This window comes from Dama dama, chromosome 7 (genome assembly GCF_033118175.1).
Source record: "Dama dama isolate Ldn47 chromosome 7, ASM3311817v1, whole genome shotgun sequence".
NCBI lineage: Eukaryota > Metazoa > Chordata > Mammalia > Artiodactyla > Cervidae > Dama > Dama dama.
The window spans coordinates 10,044,345-10,065,082 of record NC_083687.1 but is presented as its reverse complement, the minus strand read 5'-3'; the positions used below and the strand labels follow the sequence as shown (position 1 = coordinate 10,065,082).

General features: G+C 58.1%; 3 protein-coding genes across 4 annotated transcripts in view; 2 read left to right on the top strand and 1 right to left on the bottom strand.

Annotated features, from left to right (window-relative positions):
• Positions 1-193: 193 nt before the first annotated feature.
• SLC39A7 (solute carrier family 39 member 7) lies at positions 194-4,281 on the bottom strand. Its single transcript, XM_061146412.1, has 8 exons — positions 4,137-4,281; positions 3,411-3,825; positions 3,153-3,321; positions 2,941-2,994; positions 2,643-2,807; positions 2,351-2,491; positions 1,948-2,144; positions 194-1,044 (listed from the first exon to the last, which is right to left on the bottom strand). The coding sequence occupies exons 2-8, from the start codon at positions 3,819-3,821 to the stop codon at positions 772-774; spliced, it is 1,410 nt and encodes a 469-aa protein (XP_061002395.1). The 5' UTR covers positions 3,822-3,825; positions 4,137-4,281; the 3' UTR covers positions 194-771.
• A 156-nt stretch (positions 4,282-4,437) lies between these two features.
• RXRB (retinoid X receptor beta) lies at positions 4,438-11,221 on the top strand. Of its 2 annotated transcripts, none has more exons than XM_061146411.1 (10): positions 4,438-4,848; positions 5,507-5,754; positions 6,254-6,410; positions 6,778-6,957; positions 8,067-8,239; positions 8,789-8,918; positions 9,131-9,263; positions 9,379-9,470; positions 9,790-9,895; positions 10,004-11,221. In XM_061146411.1, the coding sequence occupies exons 1-10, from the start codon at positions 4,617-4,619 to the stop codon at positions 10,149-10,151; spliced, it is 1,599 nt and encodes a 532-aa protein (XP_061002394.1). In that variant the 5' UTR covers positions 4,438-4,616; the 3' UTR covers positions 10,152-11,221. The 2 variants fall into 2 exon arrangements, with proteins under 2 accessions (XP_061002394.1, XP_061002393.1); XM_061146410.1 differs by having other exon boundaries at positions 9,367-9,470.
• Positions 11,222-12,582: 1,361 nt separating this feature from the next.
• Positions 12,583-20,738, top strand: part of COL11A2 (collagen type XI alpha 2 chain) — a 29,129-nt gene continuing 20,973 nt past the window's right edge. Inside the window, exons 1-7 of the mRNA XM_061146053.1 lie at positions 12,583-12,664; positions 15,413-15,562; positions 15,652-15,862; positions 16,623-16,785; positions 18,618-18,809; positions 19,679-19,750; positions 20,397-20,459. Of these exons, the coding sequence (XP_061002036.1) occupies positions 12,583-12,664; positions 15,413-15,562; positions 15,652-15,862; positions 16,623-16,785; positions 18,618-18,809; positions 19,679-19,750; positions 20,397-20,459 (933 nt within the window). The remainder of the gene's footprint in view (positions 12,665-15,412; positions 15,563-15,651; positions 15,863-16,622; positions 16,786-18,617; positions 18,810-19,678; positions 19,751-20,396; positions 20,460-20,738) is intronic.

Here is a 20,738-nt window from a genome sequence, read left to right as displayed (position 1 = left end):
GGCCCCACGCTGGGCCACTCCGAGCGCAGAGGGGGCGCGGCTAGCGCGAAGCCGAGCCAATCGAAGCCCCGCCGGCAGCCACGGGCGGGGGCGGCCTCCAGCCGCGGGGGCGTGGCCAGGCGCCGCTCCTGGGGGGCCTGGGGAGCCGGCCGAAGGGGGGCCCCAACCCCCCGAAAAAGACAAAGACTGCGCGTGGAACGAAAGGTCCGAGGGTTTTATTTCCGGTCCCCACCCCTCCTCTATTCAAAGTGATATAAAAGAATAGAAACAAAAAAAAAATCAGGCCATGAGATTAGCAACTAGCTGTCCCCGCCCCCCCCCCCCAATCACTCCCAAATCAGGTCACACGATTGACGTTTATCCCCGACTTATGCTGCTCCCTTTGTCGAGGGCTCTGGTCTTCCCTGGAGCCTCCACCAACATGTGGGAGAGAGGGAGGTGGGCCCTGGAGAAGCTTGTGTGTGGCGGCTTGGTCCTCTGTGAACAGGTGGGGTGGGGGACGCAGGGTAGGCTGCCATGACTCCTCTCTTTCAGCCTTCTGCATGGCTCTAGTCCCCAAACCCAACAACATGGTCCCTCTGGGCGTCATCCTCACCTCTGCAGCTCCTGTATGACTGCTAGATCTCGACAGCCCTCAAGCCAAAGTCACCATTTCCCTAGGATACAACTCTCTCCTTTGGCAGATGTCCCAGGCCAGGACCCCCAGCCTCCACAGACCTCTGACCTGGAGGGCTTAGAGGCTAGAGGTTTGGGGGTGGTTTACCCCATCTCTCACTCGAGGTGGGCAATCAACACCATCATGACAACTCCCCCCAGCAGCCCCAGCACCTCCAGAAGTGACTGCAATGGTGATGCCTCCCTCAACAGCTCAGGCAACACCGACACCGTTGCTACATAGATAAAGCCACCAGCAGTGAATGGCAGAATCCAGCCAGGACCTGCACCACCTGCAATTTCACTGCCCACTGCCCCTCCTTCAGTTAGAAGGGCACAGGCTGTGCCTGCCAGTGCCCCTACTGCCGTCAGCAGTTGCAGACGCATCGCCTGGTGGGCAGAAAAGAGAGAGAGGCACTCATCAACATCTGAAGGTTATCAGTGGTTTAGACATGGCTGGAATGGTCCAAGTGTACATGAATAGGGTGCATGTCCTTGGAAACTAAAGAGTAAAGCAAAAAGAGAGGGGGCTAGAATAGACACTTTCTGAAAGATCTTAGAACTAAGAGTTCCTTTCCACAGACCTTCTGACTCAACAGGTCAGGGTCAGGGGCACGGTGTGAAATAGTATGAAATAGTTTGCATACTATTTACATGGTTTCTGGATCACAGTTCAAGAACTACTGAACTGCAGGACAAACAGAACTTCTTCCGTTTCACTACTAGAGGATCCACTGTGGCCAATACAGGCATACCTCAGAGATACTGTGAGTTCAGTCCTAGACCATCACAGTAAAGCAAGTCACATGAATTTTTTCATTTCCCAGTGCATATAAGTTATATTTACACTATCCTGTGAGTGTGCAGTAGCATTATACCTACAATGTCAGAGCTTAATTAAAAAATACTCTACCAATTAAAAAAGGCTAACCATCACCGAAGCCTTCAGCAAGCTGGAATCTTTTTGCTATAGTAACATCAAAGATCACAGATTAAGGTAACAAACAATAATGAAAATGCTTGAAATGTTGCAAGAACTACCAAACTGTGACACAGATGCAAAGTAAACAAACACTGTTGGAAGAAGGATATCAAAAGTCTTGCTCAACAAAGGATTGCTACAAATTTATAAAAAATGCAGTATCTGCTAAGTGCAATACAGAAACACAATAAAACAAAGTATGCCTGTAGTATGGTTTGTTTGGAACTCATGAGTGGCAGTCTGGGTTGGGGCTAGGTGAGCAGAGGGTAAAGGGCTCGAGGCAACCATGTTTGGTGTACACCATCACCAACCTGCTTTTTGCTGCAGCCAGACTGGACCAAGATGGCAAAGTCTCCAACTTCATGGGGCACCTCATGGAGCAGAACAGTCATTGTGGTCAGGACCCCCAGCCCCCGGCCCCCTCGGAATGAAGCACCAATGGCTAGACCATCCGTGAAGTTGTGTGCCAGGTCTGCAGCCAAGTTCAGGTACCCTGATACACGTAGGTCTTTTACAGGAAAAAAGGAAGATTCACCGGTTAGAGGCATTCATCACCCCTAGTCCCAGCCACACTCAGCCATTATCACATCTCCCCGAGAGACCCTTTCATATAGAGCCCCCGTATTTCCCAGACACCTGCCATCACCCACAGTGCTATTTCAAGCCATTCACAACTATGTCTCTTGCCCAAGCGTATGGAGCCCTGGCTCTCACCTGACCCTGCTTTCTCCTCTTCAGCATTCCGAGGCCTCCCTGGCCCGTCTTGGGGCTCTGCACTCCCCACTCTCCGCATCCTCGGCACCCCGGCCTCCTTTTCTCCTTCCTCTGAGCTCGGTTTCCCCCTTGACGCATGCTCTGCACATGAAGAAAGGAATGGGGCTAAGTGGGGAACAAAGATCTGCCAATATATCCTCACAAGGGCAGTCTCCTCCCACTTCAGAACCTTAAAAGGAGGAGAACCAAAGGGAGGCAATGTGGCTTTCAGAAAAATTGTTCCTGGGCTCACCCTGTCTTCCATGTCCATGACTTCCATGTGTGTGGCCATGAGCATGTCCATGTCCGTGACTGTGTCCATGTCCTCCTTTTACATGTCTCACAAATTTCTCCACCACAAGAAAGGCAACAATTCCACTGAGGACCCACAGTCCCACAGAGAGAATGGGGCCCTGGCCTGGGAATGGATGCATTGAGACATTAAGAGAGATGTGGATTCCGGACTCTTCCTCCCCAAGCATAGAAGAAACACAGGAGAGACAGACCTTCTCCAGCACCCCAACCCGTGTCTCCACCTGCCCCTTCCTCACCACTGTGGGAATGTCCATGTCCTGGCTGCTCCGGAGGGTGGTGAGAATGAGGTTCTGGAAGAAGAGGGAGAAAAGGCCAGATGAGGAAACCAAGCAAGGGGGTGTGTATTTGCAGGAATACTGGAAGGTCAGGGGTCACATAGAGGAAAGAACAGTCTTGCCCAAAGACTAAAATTCATTAAGATTTGAGGCAGAAGCTAGAGATCACTTACCCAAAGCATGAGGGATGAGGTGCAGGAAAGCATCTCCCAGGAGCCCACCAGAAGCAAAACTCAGCAAGATCTGGAGCAGAGAGCGATGGCGAGGGGAGTTTGACTCCACGGGGATAAGAAAGAGGACGAAAAACGGAGCTGCAGAGATCAGCACAGTGGCCCCCAGTGCCTGGCGAGGGAGAGTCAGGGGTTAAGAGATGTGGGGTTTCCCAACAATACAGCATCAGCCTTCCTCTGCCCCATTCCCAGGGGACTCACATAGGCCCAGAGGGTGACAGTGTCCAGGTCCTGTTTGACGCCTGGAGCCCCAGACTCCCCATAGCCTCCATGGCTGTGCTCATGGTCATGTCCGTGTCCTCGGTGGGAGAGGCTCTCATGGGAGTGGCCGTGACTATGGCCATGGTGCAAATCCTCGTGTGAATGTCCGTGGTCGTGACCGTGGGTATGCCCATGCCAGATGCTCTCATGAGTGTGGCCGTGGCCATGGGCATGGCTGTGTCCGTGGTGGAAATCCTCATGTGAGTGCCTGTGGCTGTGGCCGTGGAAGTCCTCGTGCAGGTCTTCGTACAGGTCTCCATGACCCCCGTGTCCGGCCACTAGCAGCCCCAAGGCCGCCCAGGTCAGCAGTCCCACGGCCACCCAGCGGGGGGCCCCCAGGCCTCTGGCCATCACGCTGACCAGAGGGACAGAGACAGTGACTCCACTTGGCCCTCACCTCTACACCCATGCGGGGTCCGCTTTACTCTGTCCGCGCCCACCGTCCACTTCTATGGGCCGCTCCCCCATTCCGTTCTGTCCCCACCCACATTGTTCCTGAGACTCAAGCTCTTTATCCCGAACCCCTTCCCTGATACAGGGCCCCCAGGCCTCCACTCTAGGCTTCGATCCTCCACTTTATGGACTCTCTGGGCTCTCGTCTCTATGACCCGCAAGGTGAGGAAAAAGGCCTGGAAAGGACAGTAGAGAAAAGCAGGGAATTCTCACCGGCTCCGGGATCCTCTCCTTTCCCGGTTTGCTCGGACGTGGCAGTCCCGCCCCTAACTCCCGCGAGAACTTGGGAGTCCCGTTCTACCTCGGTCCAAGCACCTTTACCAATATGGCCGCACTCCGGGCAGCGGAGATGGGGGGCGGGGGGGGGGGGGGGCAGCCCTGGCGCGCATGCGCGGACGTGGAGGTTATTTGAGGGGATGCCGGGCGAGACTGGCTAACACGCGGGAGAAGACCGCCTCCTCCGTTTCCAACTAGACGAGGGGGCGGGAACTAGCGCGGAGACTTCCCGTCTATACCAAGATGGCTGCCACATTGGCGCTGTCATTTTGGTACAGGGCCGGGCGAAGCGCTTAGTTTGACCCGGTTGAGGCCAGAGTCGTTTTCTCTGGGGCTTCCTCGTGCTCGGCTCGTCCCCCCGAGCGGTCCTCGGGAGCCCCTGGTGCCGCTCGGCGTCCCTACACTCAGCCGGGAGTCATGTCTTGGGCTGCGCGCCCGCCCTTCCTCCCCCAGCGGCATGCCGCAGGGCAGTGTGGGCCGGTGGGGGTGCGAAAAGAAATGCATTGTGGGGTCGCGTCCCGGTGGCGGCGGCGGCGGCCCTGGCTGGATCCCGCGGCGGCGGCGGCGGCGGCGGCAGCCGGAGGACAGCAGGCCCCGGAGCCGGAGCCGGGGGAGGCTGGACGGGACGGGATGGGCGACAGCGGGCGGGGTGAGTGAGCCCGAGGACCGGCCCGGGCGTCGAGACCCCGACGCCGGCGGCCCCTTCCCCCTCCCGGGCGCTCTCCCGGGCGCCCCCGCCCCCTTGTTTGTAAACACGCGTCCCCTCCTCCCGGGGGCCGCAGTGCCCTGCCCCCGGGGCGGGGCGGCCAGGGGGCGCTTCCGCCCTCCCCTGGGCAGCCGCTGGAGGGCCGGCTCCCCCGCGATCCCGGTGCCGGGTCCCGGTCCTCGAGCCTGAGGACCCTGGACGTTGGGAGGCGAGTTCCGCGTCCTCGGCTGGGTCTCTCTGCCCTGCACGTTCGGGCCGCGAGCTGGGAGTGCAGAGGCTGGCGCCCCCCCCGCCCCCCACGTGCTGCCCCACCCACACGAGACGCGTCCGGTCTGCGGTGGCCAAATGCACTGCTTGGAGCTTGCATCTCCTCAGCTCTCCTCTTCTCGTTTGTCAGTCCCCTCCTCACACCACGATTAGGGGTTCAGCCCTTGTTTGGCAGTAGGCTGCCTCTGGATGGGAAGGGGTGGGATGGGGGCGCGGTGGGGAAATCAGAGGGAGAGAATGCGTCTCCTGTTGGGTGAGCCAAGACTCATTTTCTCTTTTTGTCTCTCCTGTGTCTGTGTGTCTGTGCTTGTGTGTACCCTTCCTCACCCCCCAGACTCCCGGAGCCCGGACAGTTCCTCCCCAAATCCCCTTCCCCAGGGGGCCGCTCCCCCTTCTCCTCCCGGACCACCCCTGCCCCCTTCAGCAGCTGCGTCCCTTGGAGGTTCTGGGGCTCCACCCCCACCCTCGATGCCACCCCCACCACTGGGCTCCCCCTTCCCAGTTATCAGCTCTTCCATGGGGTCCCCCGGCCTGCCCCCTCCAGCTCCCCCAGGATTCTCCGGGCCTGTCAGCAGTCCCCAGGTGAGAGGTCGTGACCCACTTAACTGCCTCTCCACTTTAATTTCCTTGTTTTCCTCCTGACCCCAGATCTTTGTATGAACTTCCCTGGTCCACTGAACTTCTAGTGTTGACAGGCTTGTGGTCCTTGTGAAACCCTGGCCCTTCCTGAGGTGCCACTGAGCTTTCAGTGCACGCCTCCTCCCCAGTACTATAAAAGAACATACTATTCTTGATGTCCCTTTCATCTGTCAGTGATTTTTTTGCCTTCTTGGTCCCATCTGCCCTTCTGAGATGAAAGCCCTTTGGGGCCACTGTGTTGCACAATTTCAGGGGACCGTTATGTCTCATCTCTTCGGGGTTGTGCCCCAGGGGTGGCCCTTCCCAGGCACTGCAGTGTAGTGTTCTTTGTAACGTGCAGTCCAGGGCCCTGCCTAGGTGGTGGAGAATGATGTCCGTCCCCTCTGAGAGATTATCCTTCCCAATGAGTCTCCCTGTGACTTCCCTATTTCCCCCATCCCAGATTAACTCAACAGTGTCGCTCCCTGGGGGTGGGTCTGGCCCCCCTGAAGATGTGAAGCCACCAGTCTTAGGGGTCCGGGGCCTGCACTGTCCACCCCCTCCAGGTGGCCCTGGGGCTGGCAAACGGCTATGTGCAATCTGCGGGGACCGAAGCTCAGGTATGGGGCTCAGAGGACTAGCAGGGAGGAAGAGAGTGTGTGTACCACGTACCGTCATCTGGGGGATTCCCAGGGGCTCTTGAGGTTTTGTTTGAGCTAGTGAACTGGGAGAGGCATGATGAGAATTGAGGAACCTCCAGCTTAGATTTGGGGTGGGGGTTGGTCAGAGGTGGGAGGGGACTGGTCTAGGGTTTTTGAACCCTGAAAAGAATGGAACTGTACCATCCCTCACGTCCTGGTTCCCCATCTCTTGGGAAAGGACTTCAGCTAAGTTTGCTAGGGGTAGGGTGGGCAGGAGGAGGTGGACAAGATTCCCAGTGGCCCAGGGTGTGCGTGCAGTCTCACTGCCCTTCCTCTCTTCTTACAGGCAAACACTACGGGGTTTACAGCTGCGAGGGCTGCAAAGGCTTCTTCAAGCGCACCATCCGTAAGGACCTGACCTACTCGTGCCGGGACAACAAGGACTGCACGGTGGACAAGCGCCAGCGGAATCGCTGTCAGTACTGCCGCTACCAGAAGTGCCTGGCTACTGGCATGAAGAGGGAGGGTAAGGGCCGGCCCCCCAGGCCTCCCCTTGTGCCCTGTGGGAGGAGGGGGAGGGAGGACTTCCGGGACCGCGCCTCTCTGGAAGGCGGGGCTCCTCTCTCTCCTCCAGAGGGCGCTATTTCATTTCTCTGCCGTGCACATCCGCTCTCCTTCCTGGTACCCTGATGTGGTCCATTGAGTTTCCTTCTTAATGATTCTGCCACTCTGGCCTGAACCTCTGACCACCACCCACCCCCTCACCCCGGGCTGGTGCAGGATCACTTTTCCTTCCCCAGGATGGATTCTCTAGCTCCCCCTCTCTAACCGGATTAGCTGTTTTTCTCTTTGAGCCAGCCTTCCGTTCTGGCCTCTGTCTCCGTGGTATCTGTGTTGGCTTCTCCAAACTCTGGGCCTGTGCTCTCTTAAACTGCAGCCTTTACTAAAAGACCCCCCAAACATCTCTCCCTCTTTTTTCTCTCTGTTTTATCTTAAGTCTGATTCTGAAATCCTGAGAGATGCTTTAGGGAGTCTATATTGGTCACCTGCCTCATTTTAGAGAATATGAGCCTGAAGCCTGGCTTTCCCAAGGTCATGCAACAAAAGAGTGACAGATCTGGGATCAGAACCCATGTCCCTGAAGACCCAGGCCCAGTGCGCTTTCTCCTGCCTCTTGGAGTCAGAAGAACACCAGATTTACAGTTAGGAACACTTAGGTTTAGATGCATGATGTGTCATGTGAACTTGGACAAACTTTTAATGAACTGCCTCAAAATTGTTATCTTTAAAAATGGGGTCAAGACCTCACAGGGTTGTTATAATACTGGAGTGAATGTTAAAGCACGCTTGGCATGTTTCTTAGTATGTAGTAGGTCCTCTGTTTAAATGTTGGCTTTCTGTCTAATTCCTCTATCCACCTTTTTTACTCCTTGGAGTAGTCATCTGTTCTTTCATAACTCCTGTGTCTAGACTGCCACAAATATGCCGTGGTTTCAAGTGACTTCCCCAATTTCTATAAATATCTTCTAAGTTAGGCCAGGAGACCCCATACGGCCCTAAGGACACTTTGGAATCTCCTCATGGCTGGCTCCTGACTCTCCACTTTTCTCTTCTCCCCCCCGCCCTGGCCCTTAGCTGTACAGGAGGAGCGTCAGCGGGGGAAGGACAAAGACGGGGATGGGGAGGGTGCTGGGGGAGCCCCCGAGGAGATGCCTGTGGACAGGATCCTGGAGGCGGAGCTTGCTGTGGAGCAGAAGAGTGACCAGGGCGTGGAGGGTCCCGGGGGAACCGGGGGCAGCGGCAGCAGCGTGAGTGCTCTCCTTCCTGCTGGGGGTGGGGGAGCTGGAGGCTAGGTCTGTGCTAGCTCCCGTCCCTTCCCCTCACCACCACTTCACACTGCTGGGAGCTGGAAGTGCCCCGAGACACGGTCTCTCACATCTGAGGTGGGCATGGTAGCGTTCTCTGTCCTCACTCCCAAAACAAGCACAGGCAAGTCCCAAGTTAACAGTTGTCTTCCTGAATGCCAGAAGAGCAGGAATTGGTTCAGATCGGGCTTGAAGAGACTACAAATAAGGTGCTGGTTTAGTCGCTAAGTTGTGTCTGACTCTTCACGACCCCATGGACTGTAGCCCACTAGGCTCCTCTGTCCCTAGGATTTTCCAAGCAAGAGTACTGGAGTGGGTTGTCATTTTCTTCTTCAGAGGATCTTCCCCACCCAGGGATTGAACCTGGGTCTCCTGCTTTGCAGGTGGATTCTTTACTAACTGAGCCACCAGGGGATTATCCAAAGGGTTTTATGGTTGGGGGTTTCCCAGTGTGCTTCCAAACCTCCCATAACTCAGCCCTCATCCCTGCAGCCCAATGACCCTGTGACCAACATCTGCCAGGCAGCTGACAAACAGCTCTTCACGCTTGTTGAGTGGGCGAAGAGGATCCCCCACTTTTCCTCCTTGCCTCTGGATGACCAGGTCATATTGCTACGGGCAGGTCAGTGACCTTGGACCCTTCGAACCTCTTGTCTTTGGACCCCTCTTGGACCTCCTGACCTTCAGAGACCCCAGTGACCTTACCTTGCATTTTCAGGGAACCAGTCTTGTTGACCTCACCCCCTCTTCTCCCCTTCCCTCAATGTGCTCTCCATCCCGTGGCCTCATCCCTGGCCCCTGACCCTTGTGGCCCCCACCCCCCGCCCCCCCCAGGCTGGAACGAGCTGCTTATTGCCTCCTTCTCTCACCGATCCATTGACGTCCGAGACGGCATCCTCCTCGCCACAGGTCTCCACGTGCACCGCAACTCGGCCCATTCCGCAGGCGTGGGAGCCATCTTTGATAGGTCAGTGGCCCTCAGCTGGGCTGGCCTGGTGGTCGAGGGGGCGGGGCTATAGGCTGGTCCGTGTCCAAGGCTGGCTGAGCTGTGACCTTTGAGTGACCTGCAGGTCCCTCTCCAGGGTGCTGACAGAGCTAGTGTCCAAAATGCGGGACATGAGGATGGACAAGACAGAACTTGGCTGCCTGAGGGCAATCATTCTGTTCAATCCAGGTAAGAGGAGGGCTGCCCCTGTTCCTCAAGACCCAGGCAGCCTTGCAAGCTGCCTCTTCTTCGGAGACTCCTCAGTTACCCAGCTGCCCCCCTCAACCTAGAAATCTCCCAGCTGACCAGGAGGAACCCACATTCGTTGAAAAACATTCCCTTTCCGATCCCATCCCCCAGACCCTTTGCACCCCGCTTCCCTGGCCAGGCATCTGGTGAAGGGTGTGTAGGTGGGGCCCAGAAGGAACATCGTGTGGGCCATGTGTCCACATTTGTCCTGGTTTGATTGGTCCTCCTTCCTCTTCCTCCTCTCTTCCTGCCATCCCAGATGCCAAGGGCCTCTCCAACCCCAGTGAGGTCGAGGTCCTGCGAGAGAAAGTATATGCGTCCCTGGAGACCTACTGCAAACAGAAGTACCCTGAGCAACAGGGCCGGTGAGAGGCGCTGGGGGCCCCGGGGCCACACCGGGGTGGGGGTGCCCCCAGGGTGTGTTCAGGGCCCGCGTGGCCCCGGCTCTTACCCAGGATCTCCCATGCCCTCAGGTTTGCCAAGCTGCTGCTGCGTCTTCCTGCTCTCAGGTCCATAGGCCTTAAGTGTCTAGAGCATCTGTTTTTCTTCAAGCTCATCGGCGACACCCCCATCGACACCTTCCTCATGGAGATGCTTGAGGCTCCCCACCAGCTGGCCTGAGCCCACATGCAGACGTGCTGTTCCTCACGCTGGGGGAGGGCACAGTGGCGAGGGACTCTGGGCCTTCCTTGGGGCAGGGTGGGGAGGGACCATGTTCCTAGAATCTTGATGGGATGGAGGAGCACAGAGCCGAACTGAGGCCTCCAGGGGGTGCCCCTGAACCCTGCAAGGGTTTGCTTGAGGTCCCAAGTCATAGGGACCCAGACCACTGGTGGACCTCTCCCTGCGGCGGCCTTGAGCCCCCGCGTTTTGTCTGGCTCTGCCATGGTCTGGGGGGCTTTCTCACTCCAGCCTGGAGTGGCCTCTCCTCCCCCAGCACAGAGCCCCAGCCTTGCTCCCAGGTCCTTGCTTCTTGTCGTCTTGCCTCACTCAGCATCCCCATCCGAAGAGTGGAACGAGAACTCCCGCAGAGATGGCTATTGGGGGGCAGGCCCCCCAAACTGATGGACATGGGAGTAAGCTCAGCCAGGCCTTCCTCTAACCCAGCCTGGCAGATGGGGGCTTCTCTGGAAGGAGGGGACCCTGTCACTGTCCCCTGGCCAGAGTCCCGTCTCACACTTCCCCACCTCCGGCAGTCAGACTGAAAAAGGTGGTGGTGGTGGTGGTGAAGGGGTGGGGGGAACCCATCTGCTATTTTTAATTTCCTGGAGGACAGAGACTTGCAGTTAGACTAAAGAAGCACTGTACTTCCCCAGGTTGACTAAGAGATGCCAGTGGCGGAGGTGGTGTCTGGGAAAGGCAGGCCCGGTTGCTCTGGGTTCTTGAGCCTCCCTGCCCTTTCCCCACCACTCCTGTCTGTCTGGGGGAAGGGGCCTGCGTTGAGGGCAGGGCCGGGGTGGTGAGTAGTCCTCACGCCTTTCCCGTCCCAGCTCCCTCTGCAGCCCCGGGCTCACCCCGCGGAGCCTGGGACACTGAGTGTCCTGGCCTGACTGAGGGGCGATGGCCAGCCTGCGGAGGTGGGGTGCTGGGGCTGCATGACTTCTGCCCTGCGGCTCTTCTCTCCGGGGTTCCCTTCCCCTGTCTTTCACTCACATAAAATCGCTTTCAAATTAAAATCGCTGTTTTCTGGACCGAGGTGACTGTCTTGGGGGTGGGGAGGAGCGCCGCCCCGGGCCGCGGGGTGGGAGGGTATCCGGTGGGGAGCGCTCCCTGGACGCAGCGGCCGCCGCAGTAGTTCCCTGGGGCTGGCAGCCGGGCGCGGGGTGGGGGGGGTGGGGGGACACAAGGCGCGCTTTGTGGCGAGGGAGGGGGCCGAGGGTGCGCCGGGCCGGGGCGGGGCGGCCGTGGAGGAGGGCGGCCGGCTCTCAAAGGCGCCTTGTTCGCCGGCGCCCTCCTAGCGCCAGCGGGCGGCGGCGCCTCGGCTCGCTCCGGGCGGCCCTCTGGCCGCGCTGCGGGCTCCGGGCAGACCCGGCGCCGTGCCCGCCCGTGGGGGCGCCCTGGGCGCAGAGCGCCGCGGCCTCCTCCGGCGTTGCCCGCCTGAAGGCGGCCTCGTCCCCGAGTGACCCTGATTCCCAGATTCTGCCAACCCCGCGTTGCCGCCCCCCTTCCCGACTGGATGCCTCTCCACCTGGGCTCCAGGACGCCCTTACGTGGTGCCCTCCCCTCCATCCCCTGGGACCCGATCAGCCTGTGTGTGGGTCTGTCCAGTCTCTAGCCGCCTCGACCTCCCCCCCCCCCCGCCCCCGCCCCGCTCCCCGCGGCCGTCGGGTTGCAGGTCCCCAGTCGCTATCTATAGCGGTGTCTATAAATACCCAGCTCCGGGCCGGGCTCTGTAATTACAGCGGGCGGGCCGGGCCGAGGGGAAATAATTATGGAGACCCGATGGGGTGAGGGGAGGTAGCGACCCCCGGGCCCGCCTCTCCCCTCCCACTACATCCCGCCCCGGACTCTGCTGAAAGGGGGCTCTGGGTCTTCAAGGGGGAGGAACGGGGAAGGGGTCTTGCGACTGGACGTCTGGGTACCCCCAAAATAAAGAGACCGGGGAAGAGATATTGGGGTTCCCCGGAAAGAGCATCCTAAGGTACAGGCCACTGAGTCCCTGCGAGAAGCAGAGCAGAGCAGCCCGAGGGCCGCGAGGGAGGGTTCCCGTTCGCGCCCCCCCAACCAGGTGGAGATCGGGGGTGGGGTTTCCCTCGGTGGCTGTGGGCGGGCGGTTGAAGGCAGGGGCTGGGCCGGGGGCGGGAGCGAGGTGGGGGCTCTGGGCCGCTGGGGTGGCCGGGGACACACAGGAGCGGCGGCCACCGAGGAGGGAACAGCGCCGGAGCCCCGACGGCGCCCCGCTGCATGGAGCTGGGTCCCTGAGAGCCGTCGCCACCCGGCAGCCTCCGACTTCCCCAGGAGCCTGGCGTGCTCGCTCTCTCTTGCAGTCTCGGGGTGCCCAGCGCCGCCGGCGTCCCCTGGTCCCCGGGACCGGGCGTTCCGGGCCCCAGCCATGGAGCGGTGCAGCCGCTGCCATCGCCTCCTGCTGCTGGTGCCGCTGCTGCTGGGGCTGAGCGCCGCCCCCGCCTGGGCAGGTAAGCGGAGTCCCAATGCCTGGGTCATCGGAATCAGGCCGGAGGTCTGCATGTCCCCGGGACAGGGGACAGCGGATACCTAGGGAGAGGGGGGACGCTTCTGGGTCTGAGAATGGGATTTGGGGCGGTCAAGGGTCCAGACTGGAGGGCAGGACACCTGGGTCCCTTGGAGCCAGAATGGGGATTTGTTTTTCCTCTCTGAAGTGAGCAGGGGAGGGCAGGTAAGGGTGAATGGTGGAGGGTCATGTGAGTGGGGCTGGATGCTGGGGTCCTCCAGCAGGGCCAGTGTGGTCCAGCCAGGTGCTGGAGTCAGGGGCAGATGCAAGTGTTGATGGATGGGAGGTGCATGTCTGTCTTCTTTCTGTCCACATCTTAGGGGTGAGAGGGTGAGCATCCTTGGGTAAGAGCAGAGTCTGGTAAGTAGAGAAAGAAGGGATACCTGGACTGTTTGTCTCACTGGCTCCCCCGACAGGATCCCCTTCCCCCTCCCATGCCCTCGATGCTGCCACGCGGCTGGCTCTGGGGAGCCGTGGGGCTGACTGCCAACAGGACGGCCGCTGGACAGGCCAGGATCAGGTGTCTGAGGCGGGAGCCAACTCTCTGCATTCCTGCCCCGCCCCTCCCCCTCTGCCCAGCCGGGCTCCCCTGGGACCCTGGCCTCCACAATCCCAACCTTCTCCTTCTTTTCCCCGGCCGGGATCCAGAAGTCCTGGCTCCAGGGAAGGGGGGTTTGACATCGGTGAGGAGGAGGCTGAGAGTACCTGGGTACTAGGCAGGCTGGAGTAAGCCCCCCCCCAACCCCAAACCCTGGAGGCTGATCTGCATATAACTTGACTATTTATTTCTTCTGGTCAGAAAAGCAGCATAAATGATTTAGGTTAGATTATGGAAGGAAGACCTTTCAAGGCAGGAAGAGCTCAGGGACAGAAAACTGAAGTATGTAAATGTATGAAGTCTGTAAATCCTAGTAGTCTTTTTTAGGGAGAAAAGGGATCCTTTAACATGGAGGCAGGGAGGTGGCTGAGATGACTGTCTCTTATTTGGGGGCTGAGTGGATAGAGGTGGGACTCTGGAGGGAAGTGGGTTAGTGTGGAATTCATCAGTATGGGGCAGAGTGGTGGGGGTGATGGGGTCACCAGTGGGGAGACTGGGGCAGACTGAGGCCAGAGACAGGGGGGCCCCTATGTGACTTGAAGTAGGAAGCCGGGTGGGCAGACCTGCGGCTAGGCCATCTATAGGGTTGAGCTGGACTCTCCTGGGGTTTGGTAGAGGGTGGGGGCCTCTGAGGTCTCCTTGGCCTGGGGTCTCTGTGAGTCTCTGTGTCTCTGTCTTACTTACCCTTCGTCTCTCAAAGCGGCCCTTGTGTGTTGATGTTTGCGGAGCTGCCACACGCGGGGGCCAGGCTAGGGCAGGGAGGTGGGAGGGGGCAAGGCCGTGGTTTCCCGGCTCCTGGACTCAAAGGGCCTTTTCTCTGCCTGCCTGCCCCACCTCACCCACCCTACCCAGCTCTGCGCTCCTGATCTCTCTGGCCCCTGCCCTGCCCAACACTTCTGTGAAAGTTTTGCTGGAACTTTCTTTGGTTTTCTTCCAATCTGGAACTGATGGTGTGAGAAGCCTGTGTTTGGGGGAGTAAGAGAGAAAGAGGCAACCTCTGTCTCCTGCGGAGTTTGAGCCCTCGGAAGCCGAGTTCTAGGCGGACAGGGCTGGTGGCCTGGCTCTAGAATCTTTGGGCCACGGGTGGCGGGGGTGGTGGGGCAGGGTCCAGGTTCCAGGTGTGGGGAGCTTGCCCGGGTTTTGGGCAGAGGACTCTGATGGGATCCGCAGATGTGTGGCTCCGGGCCCTGGATCTGCTCCGGCTCTGCGTGGCAGCTTCAGGCTCCCCGCGCGCCCCCGCCCCCCGGCCCATCTCCCCAGCCAGGGGCGCTGGCTCCGGGGCTGGCTCCTTCTTGTATCTCCTTTCTCTGCATGGTCAGAGTGGCCCCCGCCTCCCCCTTGATGCCCCCTCTCCATAGAGAGCCTCTCTACTCCCCCCCCTGGTGGCCCCCCAGCCCCTCCCGTGCCCAGGATGATGGCTTGCCCAGATGTTGTTTATGCTGGAGACACTGAACAGAGGCCAGAGACCCAGAGACCGAGAGGAAGGAAGAGCTGGAGAAAGGAAAAGATGGGTAGAGGGTGAGGGAAACGGAGGAAAACGGAAGAGCCAAGGAGAGAGAGACACCAACAGATACGGAAGCCTATAGAGTCAGAGAGACAGAGCACGTGAAGGGGAGGCAGGTGGAGAGTTGGAAGAGAGAGATGAATAGAGAGACTTCCCTGGTGGTCCTGTGGTTAAGACTGCGCTTCTAACACAGGGGGCGCGGGTTTGATCCCCGCTGCGAAAATAGGGTCCTACATGCCAAGCGGCACAGCCAGAAGGTAAATAATAAACTGATTAAAATAGTTATCTGCGCTTTCTTTAAAAAAAAAAAAAGAAAGAGTAGAGATTCATAGGCTGAGAGATGGAGACAGGGAGACTGAGGCTGGGCGGAGCAGTGGTGGTGGGCATGGAGCTGAGTACAGGCCCAGGCTGCCTTTTTCCAGGTGACTTTTGTTTCCATCCATTCAGGCTCTGTTCAGAAGCGTGGAAGGGCGAGGTGACTTATGTCCTCCAGGGAGTTTGAGCCCCGGAAACCTGATTGCTAAACCCCCAAAGTCCCCTGTGCGCGCCCCCCTGAGTGTGGGCCCCCCTGACCCTCTTGACTTTCCCAGGTGCAGCCCCCGTGGACGTGCTTCGGGCCCTGAGGTTCCCCGCCCTCCCTGACGGTGTCCGGAGGGCGAGAGGCATCTGTCCAGATGATGTGGCCTACCGAGTGTCCCGGCCTGCCCAGCTCAGCGCACCCACCCGTCAGCTCTTTCCAGGTATGGGTTACCCATGGGGGGTGGGATCAGAGGGGAAGGGGTTGATGGCTCACCTTGCCTCTTCCTCCTGCTGTGTGTCTGTGTCCCAGGAGGCTTTCCCAAAGATTTCTCTCTGCTGACTGTGGTCCGGACCCGCCCAGGCCTCCAGGCGCCCCTCCTGACCCTCTACAGTGCCCAGGGCGTCCGGCAGCTGGGCCTGGAGCTCGGCCGGCCCGTCCGCTTCCTGTACGAGGACCAGACTGGACGGCCGCAGCCGCCGGCTCAGCCTGTCTTCCGAGGCCTCAGCCTGGCAGATGGCAAGTAAGTCAGTGCGCTCTTCTGGCCTGTCCGGCCTGTCTCTTAGGAGCTCCCCTCTGGTTCCTGCCCCCAGAACCCCCACCCCCTAATCCTTGTTATTTCAGTCGCTCAGTCGTGTCTGACTCTTTGTGACCCCTTGACCACAGCACGCCAGGCTTCCCTGTCCTTCACCCTCTCTTGGAGTTTGCTCAAACTCATGTCCATTGAGTTAGTGATGCCATCCAACCATCTCATCCTCTGTCGTTCCTTTCTCCTCCTGCCTTCAATTTCCCCCCTTAATCTAGGAAATCCCTTTGGGCCACCACTTGCTTACCCACTGCCCAAACTTCAGTCAAGCCTCTTCTAACCCAGAGTTTGGGCTTCAGAGATTAAACCCTTGTGCGTAGGACTACCTTGTACCTTGGGCAAGTTACTTGACTATTTTTTTCTTTTATTTATTTTTATTTTTTAAAAAAGCTTTTGGTTTTATATTGGAGTATAGCCGATTAACAATGTTGTGATAGTTTCAGGTGGATAGCAACGGGACTCAGCCATGCCTATCTATTTGACTTTTTTGAGCCTTGGTTTCTATGTCTGAAACATAGGGATAACAGAATTGTGAAAATCAGATGGGAATGTGACTGCGTGGTGCCTGCGTGTTGTGTGCGCTCAGGGGATGGTAGCTACTCTGACTGCTGCTGTGTTACCGTTGGCTTGTCAGCCTTCGCGTCAGCAGCCCCCCAGCCCTCGTGACCCTGGAACCTCTGCCCGCTCCCATGACCAGGTGGCACCGTGTGGCTGTGGCTGTGAAAGGCCAGTCCGTCACCCTCGTAATTGACTGTAAGAAGCGAGTCACGCGACCCCTCCCCCGGAGCGCCCGCCCAGTGCTGGACACTCGGGGCGTGATCATCTTTGGTGCTCGGATCCTGGACGAGGAAGTCTTCGAGGTAACCGCAGCAATGAGGGAGAGGAGTGATTTCTGGCCCTGCATCTTGTGTTCACTCCCCTCCTGACCTCAGTACTCCATCTTCCTGTGTCCTGACCCTTCACTTTTCCTTTCATAAATGTCTATTTCTACTTCCTCTCTTCAGGACTGCATTTTTTTTTTTTTTTGGTAGAAGAATTAGGTGCCCATTTGTATGGTAGGATTGTCCATAGTCATTTATTCTGTCAGGCAGTTTTCATTAGTCCACCCATCCATCCATCCCCTCAACTGATTCATCCACCCATCCATCTACCCATCTGTTCATTTATATACTCGCTCACTTCTTCGAGCATTTGGGCTTGTATTCTCCTCCCTGCCTATTCTCCTGCTCAGCCACTCCTTCCTTGAAGCCACCCATCTATTCATCTGTCCTTCCATCCACCCATCCTCTTTAAGCCATCCATCCATCTCCTCATTCATCCATCCACTCATACACCCTGCCTGCATGTGCGTGGAAGGATGCATGCATACATGTCATTTACCCACCCATCTTGTCACCCCCCGACTCTCCATTCAGCCATTTCTTCACTTCTTTCCATCTACTTCCATTTCTATCTACTCTGTGCCTCTCATTTTTTTCCGTATCAGTCCACCCACGCATATATTCACTCACTCATCATCCATCCACTCTCTCATTCAGTCAGGTGTCTGAGCCCCCATTCACCCACCCAGCCATCTGTCCATTCACCCACCCAGCCGTCTGTCCATCCACCCATCCATCTGTCCATGCACCCACCCAGCCGTCTGTCCATCCACCCATCCATCTGTCCATGCACCCACCCAGCCGTCTGTCCATCCACCCATCCATCTGTCCATGCACTCACCCAGCCATCTGTCCATCCCCCTATCCATCTGTCCATTCACCCACCCAGCCGTCTGTCCATCTACCCATCCATCTGTCCATGCACCCACCCAGCCGTCTGTCTATCCCCCCATCCATCTGTCCATGCACCCACCCAGCCGTCTGTCCATCTACCCATCCATCTGTCCATGCACCCACCCAGCCGTCTGTCCATCTACCCATCCATCTGTCCATGCACCCACCCAGCCATCTGTCCATCCCCCCATCCAATCTGTCCATGCACCCAACCCAGCCAGTCAATGTTTTCTGAATACCTGCTGGCTTAGTGCCAAGGGGAACGCCAAAGAATATCATCAGATCTCTATCATCCCAAGGAGCTACCAGTTCTGCTCTGGAGTTGAGACAGTATTCCCAAGCTGTAACCCATCCCCAAGCAGGGTTTGCTCAGTACCACATGAGGGCACAAGTATATGCCATTGGAAATCAGAACTAGCTTCCCCCCCATTTCCAGAGGTCCTGCAAATTCTTATAATCACTGCATTGGAAGGTCAAAGCAACTAAGGTTGGGCCACTGTCTCCAGAAGCCCCTGTGAACAGGCTCATGCACGATCACATGGGCAGGGTGTAGGCCAAGAGATGAACTTAAGGTGGAAGGCTTGAATTTTAGTCCTGATTCTACCACTTGGCATGACCTTGGGCCAGTCATCGTCTCTTGGAACTTTAATGAATGCAATTGTGCTTGGAAAATGAGCACGAAGATCCTTGTCCTGCTGACTCTGATCCTTGTCCAACTGTCTAGTTGTTGTGAAGGTTCAATGGGATTATGAATGAGAAGGTCCTTTCAAACCTGAAAAGAAAGTATGCTCGTGGGAGGGCTGGTGATGACCATCTCCATCATGTAGTCTAACCTCTGACCCATGTCCCAGACTCTATGCTGTGTCTCTCTGAAGCCCTTTCCGCCTGCCTCCATTAGTGTCCCTTCCTCTTTGCAGGGTGATATTCAGGAGCTTTCCATCATCCCGGGGGTGCAAGCTGCCTACGAATCCTGTGACCAGAAGGAGATGGAGTGCGAGGGGGGTTGGAGGGAGAGACCTCAGAGACAGCAGTCTCACAGAACCCAGAGATCACCGAAGCAGCAACCACCAAGACTTCACAGGCCACAAAACCAGGAACCCCAGCCACAGGTGAGGGGGCTGGGTGCACCCCAAACTGCAGCAGGCCCCGGGGAGGGAAGCCGCCACCACAGTGCCCCAGGGGAATTTCCCCAGCAGCCCAGAGCCCCCATCCTATGTTGGGCTCCTGTTACCCCCCTTCCTGGTACCCCCTTCCCAACCATTCCCTCTGTTCCCATCACCCCGCCCTCCTCCCAGTCCTCATTCATCAACCTTTTTATTTTCATTTAAAAATAAAAAGTCGTTATGAAGAATTCATGGCTGGGAACTGTGTCCCCTGCTTGTCTCCTCTGCCAGTCTTCCTGGAACTGTGTCCTTGGGTTTTCCATCTCTTCCTTGAATTAAGAGATTGGGAGGCCATGGAGGGTGGGGGTGAGAACTGAGGGGAGGGGTGGGCAGAGGTTGGCAGAGCTGAGGAGACAGAGACAGGAGAAGCTGAAACGGGGAGACCCAGGGAGAGATGCGGAGAAGGAGTAGGAGGTAGAGGCCTGTGCAAGCAAATGTGCTGAGCCCTGACTCTGGGCCCTGCTTGCCCTGGGAGGGGCAGGATCGGGGGCTGTTGGTGGGGGTGGGGAAAGGGCAGGGAGGCTCTGAGTGGGCTGGAGTCCTGACAGCTAGCGTGACAAGTGTGATCTGGGGTCAGTGGTCTGAGGTTTGAGGCTCAATCTCTTAATCGTGTCTGCTTCTGTCCCATGTTCGGGACTCACCCCCCCCCCACCCCTTTCTCACCCCCCTCCCCACCCCCTTCTCACCCCCATCTCTCTCCTGACTCCTATCCCTCCATCATCCCCAACTCCCATCCACCGCCTCATTCCCCCCTCCCCCCACCCCCACCCCCACCCCCTTCCCACCTGTTTCCACCACCCCTCCCCCAAACCCAGTCCACTGAGTCTGTCTACTATGACTACGAGCTCCCCTATGTGATGACTACTGGCACCACCCCTGATTATCAGGTAAACTTGAGGGACCCCTTCCCTTCCCCTGTTCTCCCCACCAACCCCTTGCAAACACCTAAGACACTGTCCTCCCCTTCCCACTTTGGGGAGAGCCACCTTGTATCTAGATTAAGGGCGTGTGCTCACTGCCCCTCCCGTGTCTCTCCGCTGCAGCGACCTCCAGGCCCCAACCACAGGGCTCCCCCTCCCCCCAGCGGGCGTCGGACCCCTCCCCGAAAGCCTGCCCCTCCTGCCAAGAGGTCAGCGGCCCGGCAGGCGTCCCCCTCACCAGGCCAGAGGCCCTCTCGAAGTGGAGGTTCCAGCCCAGCCCGGGGCCAGCCTCCCCTCTCCGGGCACCCAGCTCAGCAGGCAGCTCCCCCCACTGCCCGGGGCCCCCACAGGACCAGAGGCAGCGGTTACCGGCAGGTAGAGCCAGGGCATCCAGATCTCTGCCCCCGAACCTCTCTGACCTCGGAGATTCACTCTCCCTGAACTGTACCCCCTCCAAAGGGGCTGCAAGATCTGAGATTGCCCCCACGCCCCGGCACAGACAGCCGCTGCCCTCAGGAAGGGCCAGGATCGGCTCTGCTTGGCCTCCTCTCGGCTAACCTCTTTCCTCCTTCCTGCCCTCTGCTCCTCTCCCCTCCCTTCCCCTTGGGGTTAGGACCCCACCCCAGGTGAAGAGGAAGGAATCCTGGAGTCAAGTCCTTTGCCACCCCCTGAGGAGGTAACTCCATCCCCACCCTCGCCCCAGCTAGGGGTGGTGGGCGTCTGTGGCCTGCTCCCGTTGCCCTAGATCGTCTTGATGAACCAGCCCCTCTTCTGGCCGGAGGGCTCTTTGTCACCTTGTTCATGATGTCCTGTCTCCTGGTTACTCCAGATCTTTGAGTCTGCTGGTCTCTCTCAGAATAGCCGTTTTTCTCCGGTGTCCGTGTCTCCTGCCATTATTCTTTGACTCTAGGGTCATCTCCTTCCATGCTGATGTCAGTGGTTGTACTTCTGTCAT